The 15664-nt window shown below is 45.7% G+C and overlaps 1 protein-coding gene across 2 annotated transcripts in view; it reads left to right on the top strand.

Annotated features, from left to right (window-relative positions):
* FECH (ferrochelatase) overlaps window positions 1-15664 on the top strand; it is a 58195-nt gene that overhangs the window by 10902 nt on the left and 31629 nt on the right. For both annotated transcript variants that reach the window (XM_068271860.1, XM_068271859.1), the window contains 2 exons: window positions 396-515; window positions 10560-10708. In XM_068271860.1, coding sequence (XP_068127961.1) covers window positions 418-515; window positions 10560-10708 — 247 coding nt within the window. In that variant the 5' untranslated portion in view covers window positions 396-417. The remainder of the gene's footprint in view (window positions 1-395; window positions 516-10559; window positions 10709-15664) is intronic.

Raw genomic sequence — 15664 nt, forward strand, 5'->3', positions numbered from 1 at the left:
CGGTGCTATTTCTGTGGCATGTCCATTTCTACGTTAAAAGCACTAGTGAGAACGGATGTCGGCTTTCACCGTTTCCAGCAGGACACATGGGGTATGTGGCATCTTGAAAAGTCGTGCAGATCAGGTCTTTGCGTTCCTCTACTGCAACGGAGACGACAGATGCCTCAGAAATTGATGTATCTGAATGAGTCCTATAAATAACATTGGATCCGTTGACGTTCCCGTTGATTTCCATTACAAATAACGGTACAATTTTGTGTAGCGTAAACCTAGCCTGAGACTTCAGTGGTGATGAAGGTTTATAGGGTGATTGGGCTCGTCCATGTTTGTTCTCTTGCATGGGCTGCTTGGTAAGGTTTCCTCCCTCTAATTGTTCCTCTCGTCCCACCGTTCAGGAAGCCCAAGACTGGGATCCTCATGTTGAACATGGGCGGCCCCGAGACGATGGATGATGTCCACGATTTCCTCCTCAGGTTGTTTTTAGACAAAGATCTCATGACGCTTCCAGCCCAAAGGTAGGTGACGACTGCATCAGACTCTGCATTAAAGAGAACCTGTAACAAACAAAAGTTCCCCTGGGGGGGTACTCACCTCGGGAGGTGGAAGCCTCAGGGTCCCAATGAGGCTTCCCCTCCGCTGTAACTGCAGGCTGTCCAGGGCTGGCTCCCCCGAAGTCTCCCGGAATCCTCCCCTGATAAGCGCTTATTTATTTACCTTTCCCGGCTCCAGCGGGTGGCGCTGTTGCGGCTCTCAGCACGGAGATAGGCGGAAATAGCCGATCTCTGTCAGGTCCGCTCTACTGCGCAGGAGATTGCACCTGCACAGTAGAGCGGACTGACAGTGATCGGCTCTTTCCGCCTATCTCCGAGCGGAGAGCAGATACTGCGCCTGCGATGGAGCCGAGAAGGTAAATATTTACATCCCTGCCGTTCGGGGAGTTTTATCTCCACTGCCGGGGGACCGAGGTGGACAGGGAAGCCTCAATAGGATCCGGAGGCTTCCCCCACCGCAGGTGAGTACCCTCCGGGTGGTGGTCTGTAGGAATGGTCAACTAGAGGCTGAGGCCCCTTTCACAGTGGGATGTTTTCATTGCGTTGCATTACCGCAGGGTGACACTCAAGCAGTGAAAACCTACGGTGAATTTCAGGTAGGATTCGGTGCGATGCGCTGAGCCAGAAGCATCCCATCTGACACGACGGCAACAGCGCGTTATCAGCGAACCCCTGTGACGAACAGAACTCGTGTAAGTCTATGCCACCGCAGATATTTTTAACCCGCGTATGTTGTCAATACAGTACACTTCCATGCAATTCTTATTTTGGCCACAGGAAGTAAGCGCTAGAGAGACTCACTTCCTGCTTGGCCTGCAGCCAGAAGTGAGATTACCGCGCATTGTTGCGTTAATCTCTGAAGCCTATTTTTCACGTTGCGGTGTGATGCTGTATTAACTTATCACCAAGATAACACTCACTGAGTCTGTTCAGGGTCCCAATTAGGTAGACAGATCTATTTAGTTCTCAGGTTTTGATTTATTTAAAATATTATTGGTAATATATACTTCCAAGTAAATTGTGAATCATCAATGGAAATAGAGAACAGATAGAATCAATATACATCCTTGTAAGCTTGGAGCACGACTTCCAGTTTCCTGATCACGTGTTTATATCTACAAGACATGGCCTCAATTCTGGTAGGGTTATCAAACAAATTACCTAATGTGAGGTAATTTACCTCATGAGGTAATGACATTTAGCAATTCTGGTAGGTTTTGGTCATGTTTTACCTCATGAGGCAAATTATGAGGTGATTTATCGAAAATGGCTATTCTCATGGAAATTAGGGGCATGTTAGCACATAATTTACCGATCAGTTTAAGGCCTGCCTGTACCTGGAGGTAAAGTCAATTTGTATGCATTTTGAACTTTTTAGTGGAGTCAGACTGTATAATAGAAAAGAATAATAGAAATAAAAATCCAAATATTTACTGAATTTTTTTTTTTTATAAGGGATGCCTATAAATATACTTCTCATAGGTTTGCTACATAATCAAATACACCTTCCCACCTCAAAAAAAAAAAAAATCTTCCAAAGACTATCCTAACATATAGAAGACAATTAAAGACAACTATTTATGCATGCTTACCGCTGAAATACCTCATGTTTTACCTCACTTTATGCATTTACCTCATGTTTTACCTCATGTTCGGAAATGGAGAAAAATCTTTCAGAATTCCTAAAAATAGAGGAAAATACCTCATGAGGTATTTTACCTACAAAAAAATATTTACCTCACATAGCTACCAGAATTGAGGCCAATGCCTGGCAGCAATGCTCAATCAAAGAATCGACAGGAAGAACGTTTGAATGGCCTATTCCAAGCTGGATACATGGACTTATTTTGACTTGTGTATTAAATGAAGTTGATTTTTTTTCCAGTTTAAAGCAAACCAGAGGTCCTGCAAGTAAAAAGTTTTATACATACCTGGGGCTTCCTCCAGCCCAATAAGCTTGGAGCGCTCCCACTCCTCTGTTTTCCGCTGTCTGCAGCTCCGGTACTGGGTCCCGTCACTTCTGCCAGTCGCGGCCAGTCTGACGTAAGAAATGCATTGTTTGCATATCTCTCCAGCAGCCGCTTGAGAGATACGTAGAGGGCACACTTCTCCTGCATAGACTGGCCCCAACTGGCTGAAGTGATGGGACCTGGTACCAGAGCTGCAGACAGCGGAGGATGGCGGCGTGGGAGCCATTTGAGCTTATGGGGCTGGAGTAAGCCACAGGTATGGATAAAACTTTTTACTTGCAGGAGCTCTGGTACACTTTAAAAGGAAGAAACAAAACGTCAGAGGATAGTAACAGATTACAGAACATGCAGCTAGTGACTGGAGGCACCCAATAAAAAGTATAAAGAAACTAAAAACTGCTTAAAGGGAACCTTAACTGAACGGGGGGTAAAGAGTTTCACTTACCTGGGGCTATTACCAGCCCCCTGCAGCAGTCCTGTGCCCTCGGCGCCACTCTGGAATCCTCTGGTCCCCCGCTGTCACTTAGTTTTGTTTTTGACGACTCACCAGTCGCCGGCCGCCATGCGTATTATTGGACGCATTCACCAATGCAATTAGCGCTATTGCGGACCGCAACGCGTACAAAAATACGCGTTGCCGCATATCTACGCATGCGGAATGTGGAAACGAGTCCTAACTCGGAGCTGTGTCTAACTTTCACCTATAAGGAAGTGACTCCAGGCCTTGAAATGCATTGTTGTTGTTTTTTTGTCCTTGTTAATAAAACTGTCTAAACTTTGAATGTTTTCATCATTGAAGGTAAACTTATAGTCACCTACCTTTTTAAGCAGTTTTTTTTATACTTATGTCTCCAGTCATTGTTTCCACCACGTGAAATTTTCTTTTTTTAGGGGGGGGGGAGGGAAGAGTGACTACACAATTTTATCTGAAAGGCCAAGTGATGACCGCACTCCCTCACATGCGATTACACTGGTTGCAGGTTGGGCAACCAAAAGAGTGTGAGTAGCCATTTCTTTGATTACTTACACTAACCGAAATGCTACACTAGACCTAATGAGGCTTCCCTGTCCTCTTCACCCTCTGAGGTCCAGCACTGGCAGCCCTGGACAGCGGCAATATAAATATTTACCTTCTGCACTCCGGCGCAGTAGTGGCTTTCCAATGGGCTCCGGGATGGAGGGAGTTGCCCAAAGTGTAGCCCAAGGCAAGCATCTCTGGCCCCACAAAGCACGTGTCCCTGCAGCCAAAATCGGATTTGTTGATCCTCATCAGTGCAAGGCATGGATACATGTGGCTCTATGGGGCAGGACTTGAACCACCCAGAGTTAGATTAGCCAGCAAGCTCATGGGAAACCAGAACTCATTGGAATGTATAAGGGGCTCAAAGGGATCAACAAGCCCTCTTACTTTAAATGCTATGTAAAACTGAATTTTGCCTTCTTAAAACAGAAGGTATTTGCATTTATTCAGGTTAGAGTGAGCTGTGAGGTGTCCCACAATGCATCACTGCTGAATATGCAAATAATCCCTTTGTTGTCCCTGATGGCTAAACACACCTCCAGAACCTCTGGAATGCAATGATGTGTTAGCTTGTTAAAGGGGAACTTCAGCCTAAACAAACATACTCTCATCAAGTTACATTAGTTATGTTAACCACTTGAGGACCTAGGGCTTTCTACCCCTTAAGGACCGGCCACTTTTTTTCCATTCAGACCACTGCAGCTTTCACGGTTTATTGCTCGCTCATACAACCTACCACCTAAATGAATTTTGGCTCCTTTTCTTGTCACTAATACAGCTTTCTTTTGGTGCTATTTGATTGCTCCTGCGATTTTTACTTTTTATTATATTCATCAAAAAAGACATGAATTTTGGCAAAAAAATTATTTTTTTAACTTTCTGTGCTGACATTTTTCAAATAAAGTAAAATTTCTGTATACATGCAGCGCGAAAAATGTGGACAAACATGTTTTTGATAAAAAAAAAACCCATTCAGTGTATATTTATTGGTTTGGGTAAAAGTTATAGCGTTTACAAACTATGGTGCAAAAAGTGAATTTTCCCATTTTCAAGCATCTCTGACTTTTCTGACCCCCTGTCATGTTTCATGAGGGGCTAGAATTCCAGGATAGTATAAATACCCCCCAAATGACCCCATTTTGGAAAGAAGACATCCCAAAGTATTCACTGAGAGGCATAGTGAGTTCATAGAAGATATTATTTTTTGTCACAAGTAAGCGGAAAATGACACTTTGTGAGGAAAAAAAAAAAAAGTTTCCATTTCTTCTAACTTGCGACAAAAAAAAAATGAAATCTGCCACGGACTCACCATGCCCCTCTCTGAATACCTTGAAGGGTCTACTTTCCAAAATGGGATCATTTGTGGGGTGTGTTTACTGTCCTGACATTTTGGGGGGTGCTAAATTGTAAGCACCCCTGTAAAGCCTAAAGGTGCTCATTGGACTTTGGACCCCTTAGTGCAGTTAGGCTGCAAAAAAGTGCCACACATGTGGTATTGCCGTACTCAGAAGAAGTAGTATAATGTGTTTTGGGGTGTATTTTTACACATACCCATGCTGGGTGGGAGAAATATCTCTGTAAATGACAATTTGTTAATTTTTTTTACACACAATTGTCCATTTACAGAGATATTTCTCCCACTCAGCATGGGTATGTGTAAAAATACACCACAAAACACATTATACTACTTCTCCTGAGTACGGCGATACCACATGTGTGGCATTTTTTTGCACCCTAACTGCGCTAAAGGGCCCAAAGTCCAATGAGTACCTTTAGGATTTCACAGGTCATTTTGAGAAATTTCGTTTCAAGACTACTCCTCACGGTTTAGGGCCCCTAAAATGCCTGGGCAGTATAGGAACCCCACAAATGACCCCATTTTAGAAAGAAGACACCCCAAGGTATTCCGTTAGTAGTATGGCGAGTTCATAGAAGATTTTATTTTTTGTCACAAGTTAGCGGAAAATGACACTTTGTGAAAAAACACAAAATCAATTTCCGCTAACTTTTGACAAAAAATAAAATCTTCTATGAACTCACCATACTCCTAACGGAATACCTTGGGGTGTCTTCTTTCTAAAATGGGGTCATTTGTGGGGTTCCTATACTGCCCTGGCATTTTAGGGGCCCTAAACCGTGAGGAGTAGTCTTGAAACGAAATTTCTCAAAATGACCTGTGCAATCCTAAAGGTACTCATTGGACTTTGGGCCCTTTAGCGCAGTTAGGGTGCAAAAAAGTGCCACACGTGGTATCGCCATACTCGGGAGAAGTAGTACAATGTGTTTTGAGGTGTATTTTTACACATACCCATGCTGGGTGGGAGAAATACCTCTGTAAATGGACAATTGTGTGTAAAAAAAAAAAATCAAAAGATTGTCATTTACAGAGGTATTTCTCCCACCCAGCATGGGTATGTGTAAAAATACACCCCAAAACACATTGTACTACTTCTCCCGAGTACGGCGATACCACATGTGTGGCACTTTTTTGCACCCTAACTGCACTAAGGGGCATAAAGTCCAATGAGTACCTTTAGGATTTCACAGGTCATTTTTGTTTCAAGACTACTCCTCACGGTTTAGGGCCCCTAAAATGCCAGGGCAGTATAGGAACCCCACTAATGACCCCATTTTAGAAAGAAGACACCCCAAGGTATTCCGTTAGGAGTATGGTGAGTTCATAGAAGTTTTTATTTTTTTGTCACAAGTTAGCGGAAATTGATTTTAATAGTTTTTTTTCACAAAGTGTCATTTTCCGCTAACTTGTGACAAAAAATAAAAACTTCTATGAACTCACCATACTCCTAACGGAATACCTTGGGGTGTCTTCTTTCTAAAATGGGGTCATTTGTGGGGTTCCTATACTGCCCTGGCATTTTAGGGGCCCTAAACCGTGAGGAGTAGTCTTGAAACAAAAATGACCTGTGAAATCCTAAAGGTACTCATTGGACTTTGGGCCCCTTAGCGTACTTAGGGTGTAAAAAAGTGCCACACATGTGGTACCGCTGTACTCAGGAGAAGTAGTATAATGCGTTTTGGGGTGTATTTTTACACATACCCATGCTAAGTGGGAGAAATATCTCTGTAAATGACAATTGTTTGATTTTTTTTTACACACAATTGTCCATTTACATAGAAATTTCTCCCACCCAGCATGGGTATGTGTAAAAATACACCCCAAAACACATTATACTACTTTTCCTGAGTACGGCGGTACCACATGTGTGACACTTTTTTGCAGCCTAGGTGCGCTAAGGGGCCCAACGTCCTATTCACAGGTCATTTTTGAAGCATTTGTTTTCTAGACTACTCCTCGCGGTTTAGGGCCCCTAAAATGCCAGGGCAGTATAGGAACCCCACAAGTGACCCCATTTTAGAAAGAAGACACCCCAAGGTATTCCGTTAGGTGTATGGCGAGTTCATAGAAGATTTTATTTTTTGTCACAAGTTAGTGAAAAATGACACTTTGTGAAAAAAAACCAATAAAAATTAATTTCCGCTAACTTTTGACAAAAAAAAAAAATCTTCTATGAACTCGTCATACACCTAACAGAATACCTTATACCTTGGGGTGTCTTTTTTTTCTAAAATGGGGTCACTTGTGGGGTTCCTATACCGCCCTGGCATTTTACAGGCCCAAAACCGTGAGTAGTCTGGAAACCAAATGTCTCAAAATGACTGTTCAGGGGTATAAGCATCTGCAAATTTGATGACAGGTGGTCTATGAGGGGGCGAATTTGTGGAACCGGTCATAAGCAGGGTGGCCTTTTAGATGACAGGTTGTATTGGGCCTGATCTGATGGATAGGAGTGCTAGGGGGGTGACAGGAGGCGATTGATGGGTGTCTCAGGGGGTGGTTAGAGGGGAAATAGATGCAATCAATGCACTGGGGAGGTGATCGGAAGGGGGTCTGAGGGTTTGGCCGAGTGATCAGGAGCCCACACGGGGCAAATTGGGGCCTGATCTGATGGGTAGGTGTGCTAGGGGGTGACAGGAGGTGATTGATGGGTGTCTCAAGGTGTGATTAGAGGGGGGAATAGATGCAAGCAATGCACTGGCGAGGTGATCAGGGCTGGGGTCTGAGGCATTCTGAGGGTTGTGGGCGGTGATTGAGTGCCCTAGGGGCAGATAAGGTCTAATCTGATAGGTAGCAGTGACAGGGGGTGATTGATGGGTAATTAGTGGGTGTTTAGGGTAGAGAATAGATGGAAACACTGCGCTTGGGTGGTGATCTGATGTCGGATCTGCGGGCGATCTATTGGTGTGGGTGGGTGATCAGTTTGCCCGCAAGGGGCAGGTTAGGGGCTGATTGATGGGTGGCAGTGACAGCGGGTGATTGATGGGTGGCAGTGACAGGGGGTGATTGATGGGTGGCAGTGACAGGGGGTGATTGATGGGTGATTGATAGGTGATTGACAGGTAATCAGTGGGTTATTACAGGGGAGAACAGATGTAAATATTGCACTGGCGAATTGATAAGGGGGGGTCTGAGGCAATCTGAGCGTGTAGGCGGGCGATTGGGTGCCCGCAAGGGCAGATTAGGGTCTGATCTGATGGGTAACAGTGGACAGGTGGTGATAGGGGGTGATTGATGGGTAATTAGTGGGTGTTTAGAGGAGAGAATAGATGGAAACACTGCGCTTGGGTGGTGATCTGATGTCGGATCTGCGGGCGATCTATTGGTGTGGGTGGGTGATCAGTTTGCCCGCAAGGGGCAGGTTAGGGGCTGATTGTTGGGTGGCAGTGACAGGGGGTGATTGATGGGTGATAGGTGATTGGCAGGTGATTGACAGGTGATCAGTGGGTTATTACAGGGAAGGACAGATGTAAATATTGCACTGGCGAATTGATAAGGGGGGGTCTGAGGGCAATCTGAGCGTGTAGGCGGGCGATTGGGTGCCCGCAAGGGGCAGATTAGGGTCTGATCTGATGGGTAACAGTGACAGGTGGTGATAGGGGGTGATTGATGGGTGATTGATGGGTAATTAGTGGGTGTTTAGAGAAGATAACAGATGTAAACTATACATTTTTGGGAGGTAATCTGACGGCGGGTTTGCGGGCGATCTAATGGTGTGGGTGGGTGATCAGATTGCCAGCAAGGGGCAGGTTAGGGGCTGATTGATGGGTGGCAGTGACAGGGGGTGACAGGGGGTGATTGATGGTGATTGGTGATTGGCAGGTGATTGACAGGTGATCAGTGGGTTATTACAGGGAAGAACAGATGTAATTAATGCACTGGCGAATTGATAAGGGGGGGTCTGAGGGCAATCTGAGCGTGTAGGCGGGTGATTGGGTGCCCGCAAGGGGCAGATTAGGGTCTGATCTGATAGGTAACAGTGACAGGTGGTGATAGGGGGTGATTGATGGGTGATTGATGGGTAATTAGTGGGTGTTTAGAGGAGAGAATAGATGTAAACAATGGATTTGGGAGGTGATCTGATGTCGGATCTGTGGGCGATCTATTGGTGTGGGGGGGTGATCAGATTGCCCGCAAGGGGCAGGTTAGGGGCTGATTGATGGGTGGCAGTGACAGGGGGTGATTGATGGGTGATTGACGGGTGATTGACAGGTGATCAGGGGGATAGATGCATACAGTAAACAGGGGGGGTGGTCTGGGGGGGGGGTCTGGGAGAATCTGAGGGGTGGGGGGTGATCAGGAGGGGGCAGGGAGCAGGGGGGGGGGTAAAAAAAAAAATAGCGTTGACAGATAGTGACAGGGAGTGATTGATGGGTGATTAGGGGGGTGATTGGGTGCAAACAGGGGTCTGGGGGGTGGGCAGGGGGGGGTCTGATGGGTGCTGTGGGCGATCTGGGGCAGGGGGGGGAGAAATCAGTGTGCTTGGGTGCAGACTAGGGTGGCAGCAGCCTGCCCTGGTGGTCCCTCGGACACTGGGATCACCAGGGCAGGAGGCAGCCTGTATAATATACTTTGTAAACATTACAAAGTGTATTATACACTTTGTATGCGGCGATCGCGGGGTTAACATCCCGCCGGCGCTTCCGTATAGCCGGCGGGATGTTGCGGCGAGCGAGCGGTGACAGGCGCCGGCGGAGGATCGCGTCACGGATGACGCGATCGCTCCGCCCATGCCCTTAAATGGACCGCCGCCTCTGTGGGTGAGCCGGTCCTTAAGGGCTCCACTTCCCAGGCCGCCTCTGTGCGTTAGGCGGTCGGGAAGTGGTTAATTAGAATATATAGGTAATATAATATCTTACCCACCCTGTTTTAAAAGAACAGGCAAATGTTTGTGATTCATGGGGGCTGCCATCTTTTTGGTTGAAAGGTGGTGACAAGGAGCAGGAGACACAGTTCCAACTGTCCTGTGTCCTGATTGCCCCTCCCAGCTGCACACGCTAGGCTTCAAATTTCAACTTCAAAATGTAAAAAAAAGAAATTTGCACCAAAACAGCAGAACGAGAACAACAAAATCAGAAATCCCATCATGTTTTGCACAGCATTAGGGGAAAAAAGCCCGGGCAGTTTTCTTCTGTGCAGCTAAAAATGAGGCTTATATAAGACAAACAAAGTTCTGATGCTGTGAAACTGTTAAAGAAACACAAAGCCTTTTCAGTGCTGCTGAGTCGATTTTTAGTCCGGAGGTTCACTTTAATATTACAGAGCTAATAATATTATAGGGCAGACTTTCTCAACCTTTTTACCCTGGAGGAACCCTGCAAATAGCTTTTGGATCTCGAGGAACCCCTGCAAACAATTTTTTTGATCTCAAGGAACCCCTGCATTTATTTTGCAGGAGGCAAAAGTAAAAAGTATGTTTAGCTGTTTATTTCACTACCCCCATTACACTGCCCCTCATTATATTGTCTCCTGAGCCCCCAATTTAGTGCTTCTTGTTACAGTACTACCTATTATAGTATGCTCTATTATACTTCCCCCACGATGGGGGAAAATGCCAAGGAACCCCTGCAGAGTCCTCAAGGAACCCTGGGGTTCCAGGGAACCCTGGTTGAGAAAGCCTGTTATAGAGGATAAAGGCCTACCTTGTTTTTTTCTTTCAGTAAACTTGGGCCTTTTATTGCCAAACGCCGCACGCCAAAAATTCAGGAACAATACAGAAAAATTGGAGGAGGGTCTCCGATCAAGAAATGGACAGCTCAGCAGGGAGAGGGCATGGTCAAGCTGCTGGACGAGCTGTCTCCAGCCACAGGTACTGTGCATCTGTTAGAATGTGCAACAGCTTTCATGCTTAGACTCTGTGGATGGTAATTGAGCACAAAATAGCACTGTGCATGTTGTTTAGGTCTCTGTTGAATAATATGCAGCAAATTTCCTTGAATCTAAAAAGATTCTTGAATTGTGTACATAAAAATTGTCTGATGCGCGTAAGAATAGTAGTTATTCTAAGTCTAAATACTATTCTTACACGGATCACACAATTCTTATGTACAGAATTTGGAAGAATCTAGAGATTCGAGAATCTTTTTGGATTCGAGGAAATTTCGGATTCGTCCCATCTCTAGTTTCTAGTTGTTTCTTTCACTGTGCACTGTTAACTGTCGCGCTGTGAACGTCCCATAGGATTAGTATTGTATTGCGCTAACCTGCGCTGTAACTGTGAATGTAGCCTCAAGATTATTCCTGTCCTTTTAAGAAAACCTGTAACTATAAAAAAAAGTTCCCTCTGGGGGGGTACTCACCTCGGGTGGGCGAAGCCTCCGGATCCTATCGAGGCTTCCCCTTCCTCCTGTGTCCCACGGCGGTCTCGCTGTGCCCCTCCAAATAGCGGGGATGTAAATATTTACCTTCCCGGCTCCAGCGCAGGCGGAGTATTGGCTCTCCGCTCGGAGATAGGCGGAAATGTGCAGCACGGTGGTATAGGGTTAGCGCTCTCGCCTTGCAAGCACTGGGTCACCGGCTCGAATCCCAGCCAGGTCAACCTCTGCAAGGAGTTTGTATGTTCTCCCCGTGTCTGTGTGGGTTTCCTCCGGGCATTCCGGGTTTCCTCCCACATTCCAAAAATATTCAGATAAGTTAATTGGCTTCCCCCTAAAAAATTGGCCTTAAAACTATGATACATGCACTACACGAGACCTTATGACTATGGTAGGGACTAGATTGTGAGCTCCTCTGAGGGACAGTTAGTGACAAGACAATGGTCTTGCTTAAGATGTTGGCGCTATATAAATACAAACATAAATAAAAAAAATAACCGATCGCTGTCGGCCCGCTATACTGTGAAGGTGCAAGTCGCCCTGCGCAGTAGAGCGGTCCCGAAAGAGATCGGCTATTTCGCCTATCTCCGTGCGGAGAGCCGCAACAGCGCCCCCGCTGGAGCCAGGGAAAGTAAATACAGTAAATCGGCGCTTATCAGTGATTGTCAGGCTTGTCGGGGGAGGATTCCGGGACGCTTTGGGGGAGCCAGTGCTGGCACATTGGGACCCTAAAGGCTCATACACACATCAGACCATAGTCTTTGGAAAATGAAAGATCACAGACCAATCTTACCACCCTTCATGTAGTATGAGAGCCATACCTTCACAGTCTTTTCTATGAAGCTGAACTCCCCATCAGAAAAAAATCTTTGCAAGATGCTGCACACACAGATGCTGTACAGACAGAAAAGATCAGTATCTGCAAAAGATCTGTTCCTGCCAAAAATCCATTCCTGCAAATTGCAATGATAGTCTATGAGATCTGCAGATCATCATACACACATGATTTAACTGACATTCATCTGCAGATCAGAATCACCAGGATGGATTTTCAGATCTGCGGATGATTGCTTGATCTGCAGATGAATGTCAGTTAAATCATGTGTGTATGATGATCTGCAGATCTCATAGACTAGATTGGTCTGTGATCTTTCATTTTCCATGTTTTTTTTTTTTTTTTTTGTTACAGAGCCTGTTTAAATTGATGACGTATTTTCAAATGTTAATATAAAGTAAAATAAACCAGGATAGAGAGGACCAGTGTGATTTAAATTGTAAGGGAAAAAACATATATTCAGCCTCTAGTTAGGACATTAAATAAGTTATTAAGAAAGGGAGTTGCTGAAGGGGGTGTGGCTAGAAAATTAGCAAAAATCAAGGAGTTGGTTACTTGGTTTAAATTATAAAACTGCATATTTTTCTTACTTCTTTATGCAAGACTAGGGGTTTGCTGGGGGCGTGGTTAGGGGTGTGGCTTAAGTGTCTCTTTTTTCTTATCTCAAAAAACTTGGGAGTTATAGTCCACGCCGTGCATATTACAATGGTCTTTTAGTATATAAGGTAATTCACTTAGTTTGGAAGCACACCAATATGGTTGCATCCATTGATTTTTACACGTAGACATGTGAGAGTGCAGGATGGATGGCAATGTGCTGAGCTGTGAGTAGAGATATGGGAGGTCAGGGTGGTTTTGGTGGCTTCCTTGTGTGTGGTAACAGGGAGTGACCCTCCTCCCCATACTCTCTGTCATGATTAGATAGCGGGTCACAAACTGACACTTTCTAGTAATTGCCTTCTTTTCTTCAGAGGACAGCTATTGGCTTTGTCAAGAACTTTGCAACTTAAAATGATAACTGAAGTGAAAGGGATACGGAGGATGCCATATCTATTTTCTTGCCTGCCTATCCTTCTGCCTCTAATGCTTTTAGCCATAGACCCTAAGGCCCCTTTTACACTTCGGCCTTGTTCACATCATCACACGCAGATGGCCATGCGATCAGAATGCAACGCGTACGGTTGCACAGCATCTGCGTTTCCATGCGTTTCGTACAGGGGCGTAACTAGAAGTCCCCGTGCCCCCCCCCCCCCCCTGGGGCCTGCTCACAGCCGTTTTAGGGGGGCAGGAGGGGTCGCAGCATGAGGGGAGAGCTTGGTAGCATGTCAGTGTCAGCCTCTCCCCCCCCCCCCCCCCCCCCCCCCCCCCCCCCCCCCCCCCCTCACCTCAGGCTCTCCCCTCTGCGCTCCCCCTCCTGCATCTATGTAAGTGTCAGCGGCGGCGGGTGGCGGGCTATAACTACCTCCATTCATCACGGAGGTTGCTGATCTGCAAGGGCTTCACATTACTTTCACATTACTTCCTGTTTTAACAGGAAGTAATGTGAAGCCCTTGCAGATTGGCAACCTCCGTGATGAATGGAGGTAATTATAGCTGCTGCCGCTGCTAACACTTACATAGATGCAGGAGGGGAGAGACCCGAGGTAAGGGAGGGGGGGGGGTCAGGGAACGTCCCCCCGTCCCCCCCTCCCCACCGACGTGCCACCAAGCTCTCCCCTCATGCTGCGACCCCTCCTGCCCCCCCAAAACGACCATGAGCGGGCCCCAGGGGGCTGCTTCCCCTATTGTTACGCCAGTGGTTGCGTAGCTGATCCCATTCACTGTAGTGTATGGGTCAGCCGTGCGTTTTGCCAAAAAAATGCGTGCAGCATGTGTTCCCGGACCGCACTGGTATGAAACGCATGGAATGTGAACATCAGACAGTGCAGTCTATGCACCTCTGATGTTCGTGCATGTCTGCCTCGCGCATGCGTTGCCAAATAAGGACAGTGTAATGTGAATGAGGCCTTAATCGGTTGCTCTGTTAAAACAGAAATCTGATTTTCAAAGTAATGTTCATAGTTTCCTATGGCACAGTTCCCACTATACGCGTTTTAACTTTTTCCCAATGCACTGCTTTGGAAAAAAAAACCATACCAACGCACACTAATGCATACCAGCGCGTACTAACACATTAAGTGTAAAAGGGCCCAAAACAAGGCAAATCAAATGTTTCTGATATTATTGTCAGACTTGACAATATTAGCTGCATGCTTGTTTCTGGTGTTATTTAGACACTTCTGCAGCCAAATAGATCTGCAGGGCTGCCAGGCAACTGGTATTGTTTAAAAGGAAATAGGTTTTCTTCTGATTAAAAACACTCAGGTGATCAAGAAAGCTTCAAGTAAACCTGAAATGTTTTTTTCTTTGTAAAGTCCTTTTGGCAAGCTTCCTAACCATTTCACCTCCCCCAGCATGAGTATCTACTTCCTTGTATTTACACAAATATAAACAAATATAAACATTTGGTTCTGTTTCTATTTTTAGAACACACTAACTCTGTATCTCCATCTTGTGGCCAAAAAGTAAAACCACATCCAAATACCCTATAATACACCTTCCCATAGAAAAATTAAATACATTTTCATTATTTTTAAAAACCCTTGGAGGTAAAATTAAAGGTTAAGTTCACTAACCCAGCTATACCCAAAACTGAGCAAAACAAATTCTCTAAGGGATAAAAAAAAAGCATTTAGCATTCCTGCTTGCCTACAGCTGTGCACCTTTCCTCGGGCCTGATGCACATAACTGCGGTAATATTGCCGTGTACAGACAGTGCACACCAGTATTGCCCTTAATTCCGGCAGCAGTACTGCAAGTTACATTATTAGAGTAAGTAGCATGACAGTTGCTATGGTAATGAGCATTACTAATGGCAACAGTCATTAGTAACGCATGTTACCATAGCAATGTTGCACTACTCAAGTACAAATACAAAAAAGTGACCTTTTTAACCACTAGAGGGCCAAGGGAGTACAAAGGAGGCAGTCAACTGTGGACAAGGGGCTCTCATTCTTCCTGCCTCCTCTAGTGGCAGATTCAGATAATGCCTTTTCCTTTTGCCCAGCATAGAGGGTGTAATGTAGGAGGGGAGCATGGCTACAGTATGGCATAGCTGGTTAAATCAGGATTAGTGTACTGTATTATTTGAGGGGCACCTGAACTGAAAGTGATATGGAGGCTGCTACATTTATTTCCTTTAAAGTCCTGCTGATCTCTTTGGCTGCAGTAGTGTCTGAATCACATACCTGAAATAAGCATGCAGCTAATCTTGTCAGATTTCTTGTCAGAAACATCTGATCTACATGCTTGTTCAGGGTCTGTGGCTAAAAGTATTATGCTGGGCATACACTATTCGTTTTTCACTTATCAATTGAGCCGCTGATGGCTCGATTGATAATATCCGACAGGTCCGATGACCTGCCGGATAGATTCCCCGCTCGATCCCCGCGGGCGGACAATAGCGGGGGAATCGAGCGGAAGATGAGAAGCGCCCGTGGGGACGAGCGGGAATCGATCCGGCCGCCCGCGGGGGAAGCGGCGGGAGTCGATCCGGTGGCTAATCGAGCCGCCGGGT

Source organism: Hyperolius riggenbachi, chromosome 1 (assembly GCF_040937935.1).
Source record: "Hyperolius riggenbachi isolate aHypRig1 chromosome 1, aHypRig1.pri, whole genome shotgun sequence".
Taxonomy (NCBI): Eukaryota; Metazoa; Chordata; class Amphibia; order Anura; family Hyperoliidae; genus Hyperolius; species Hyperolius riggenbachi.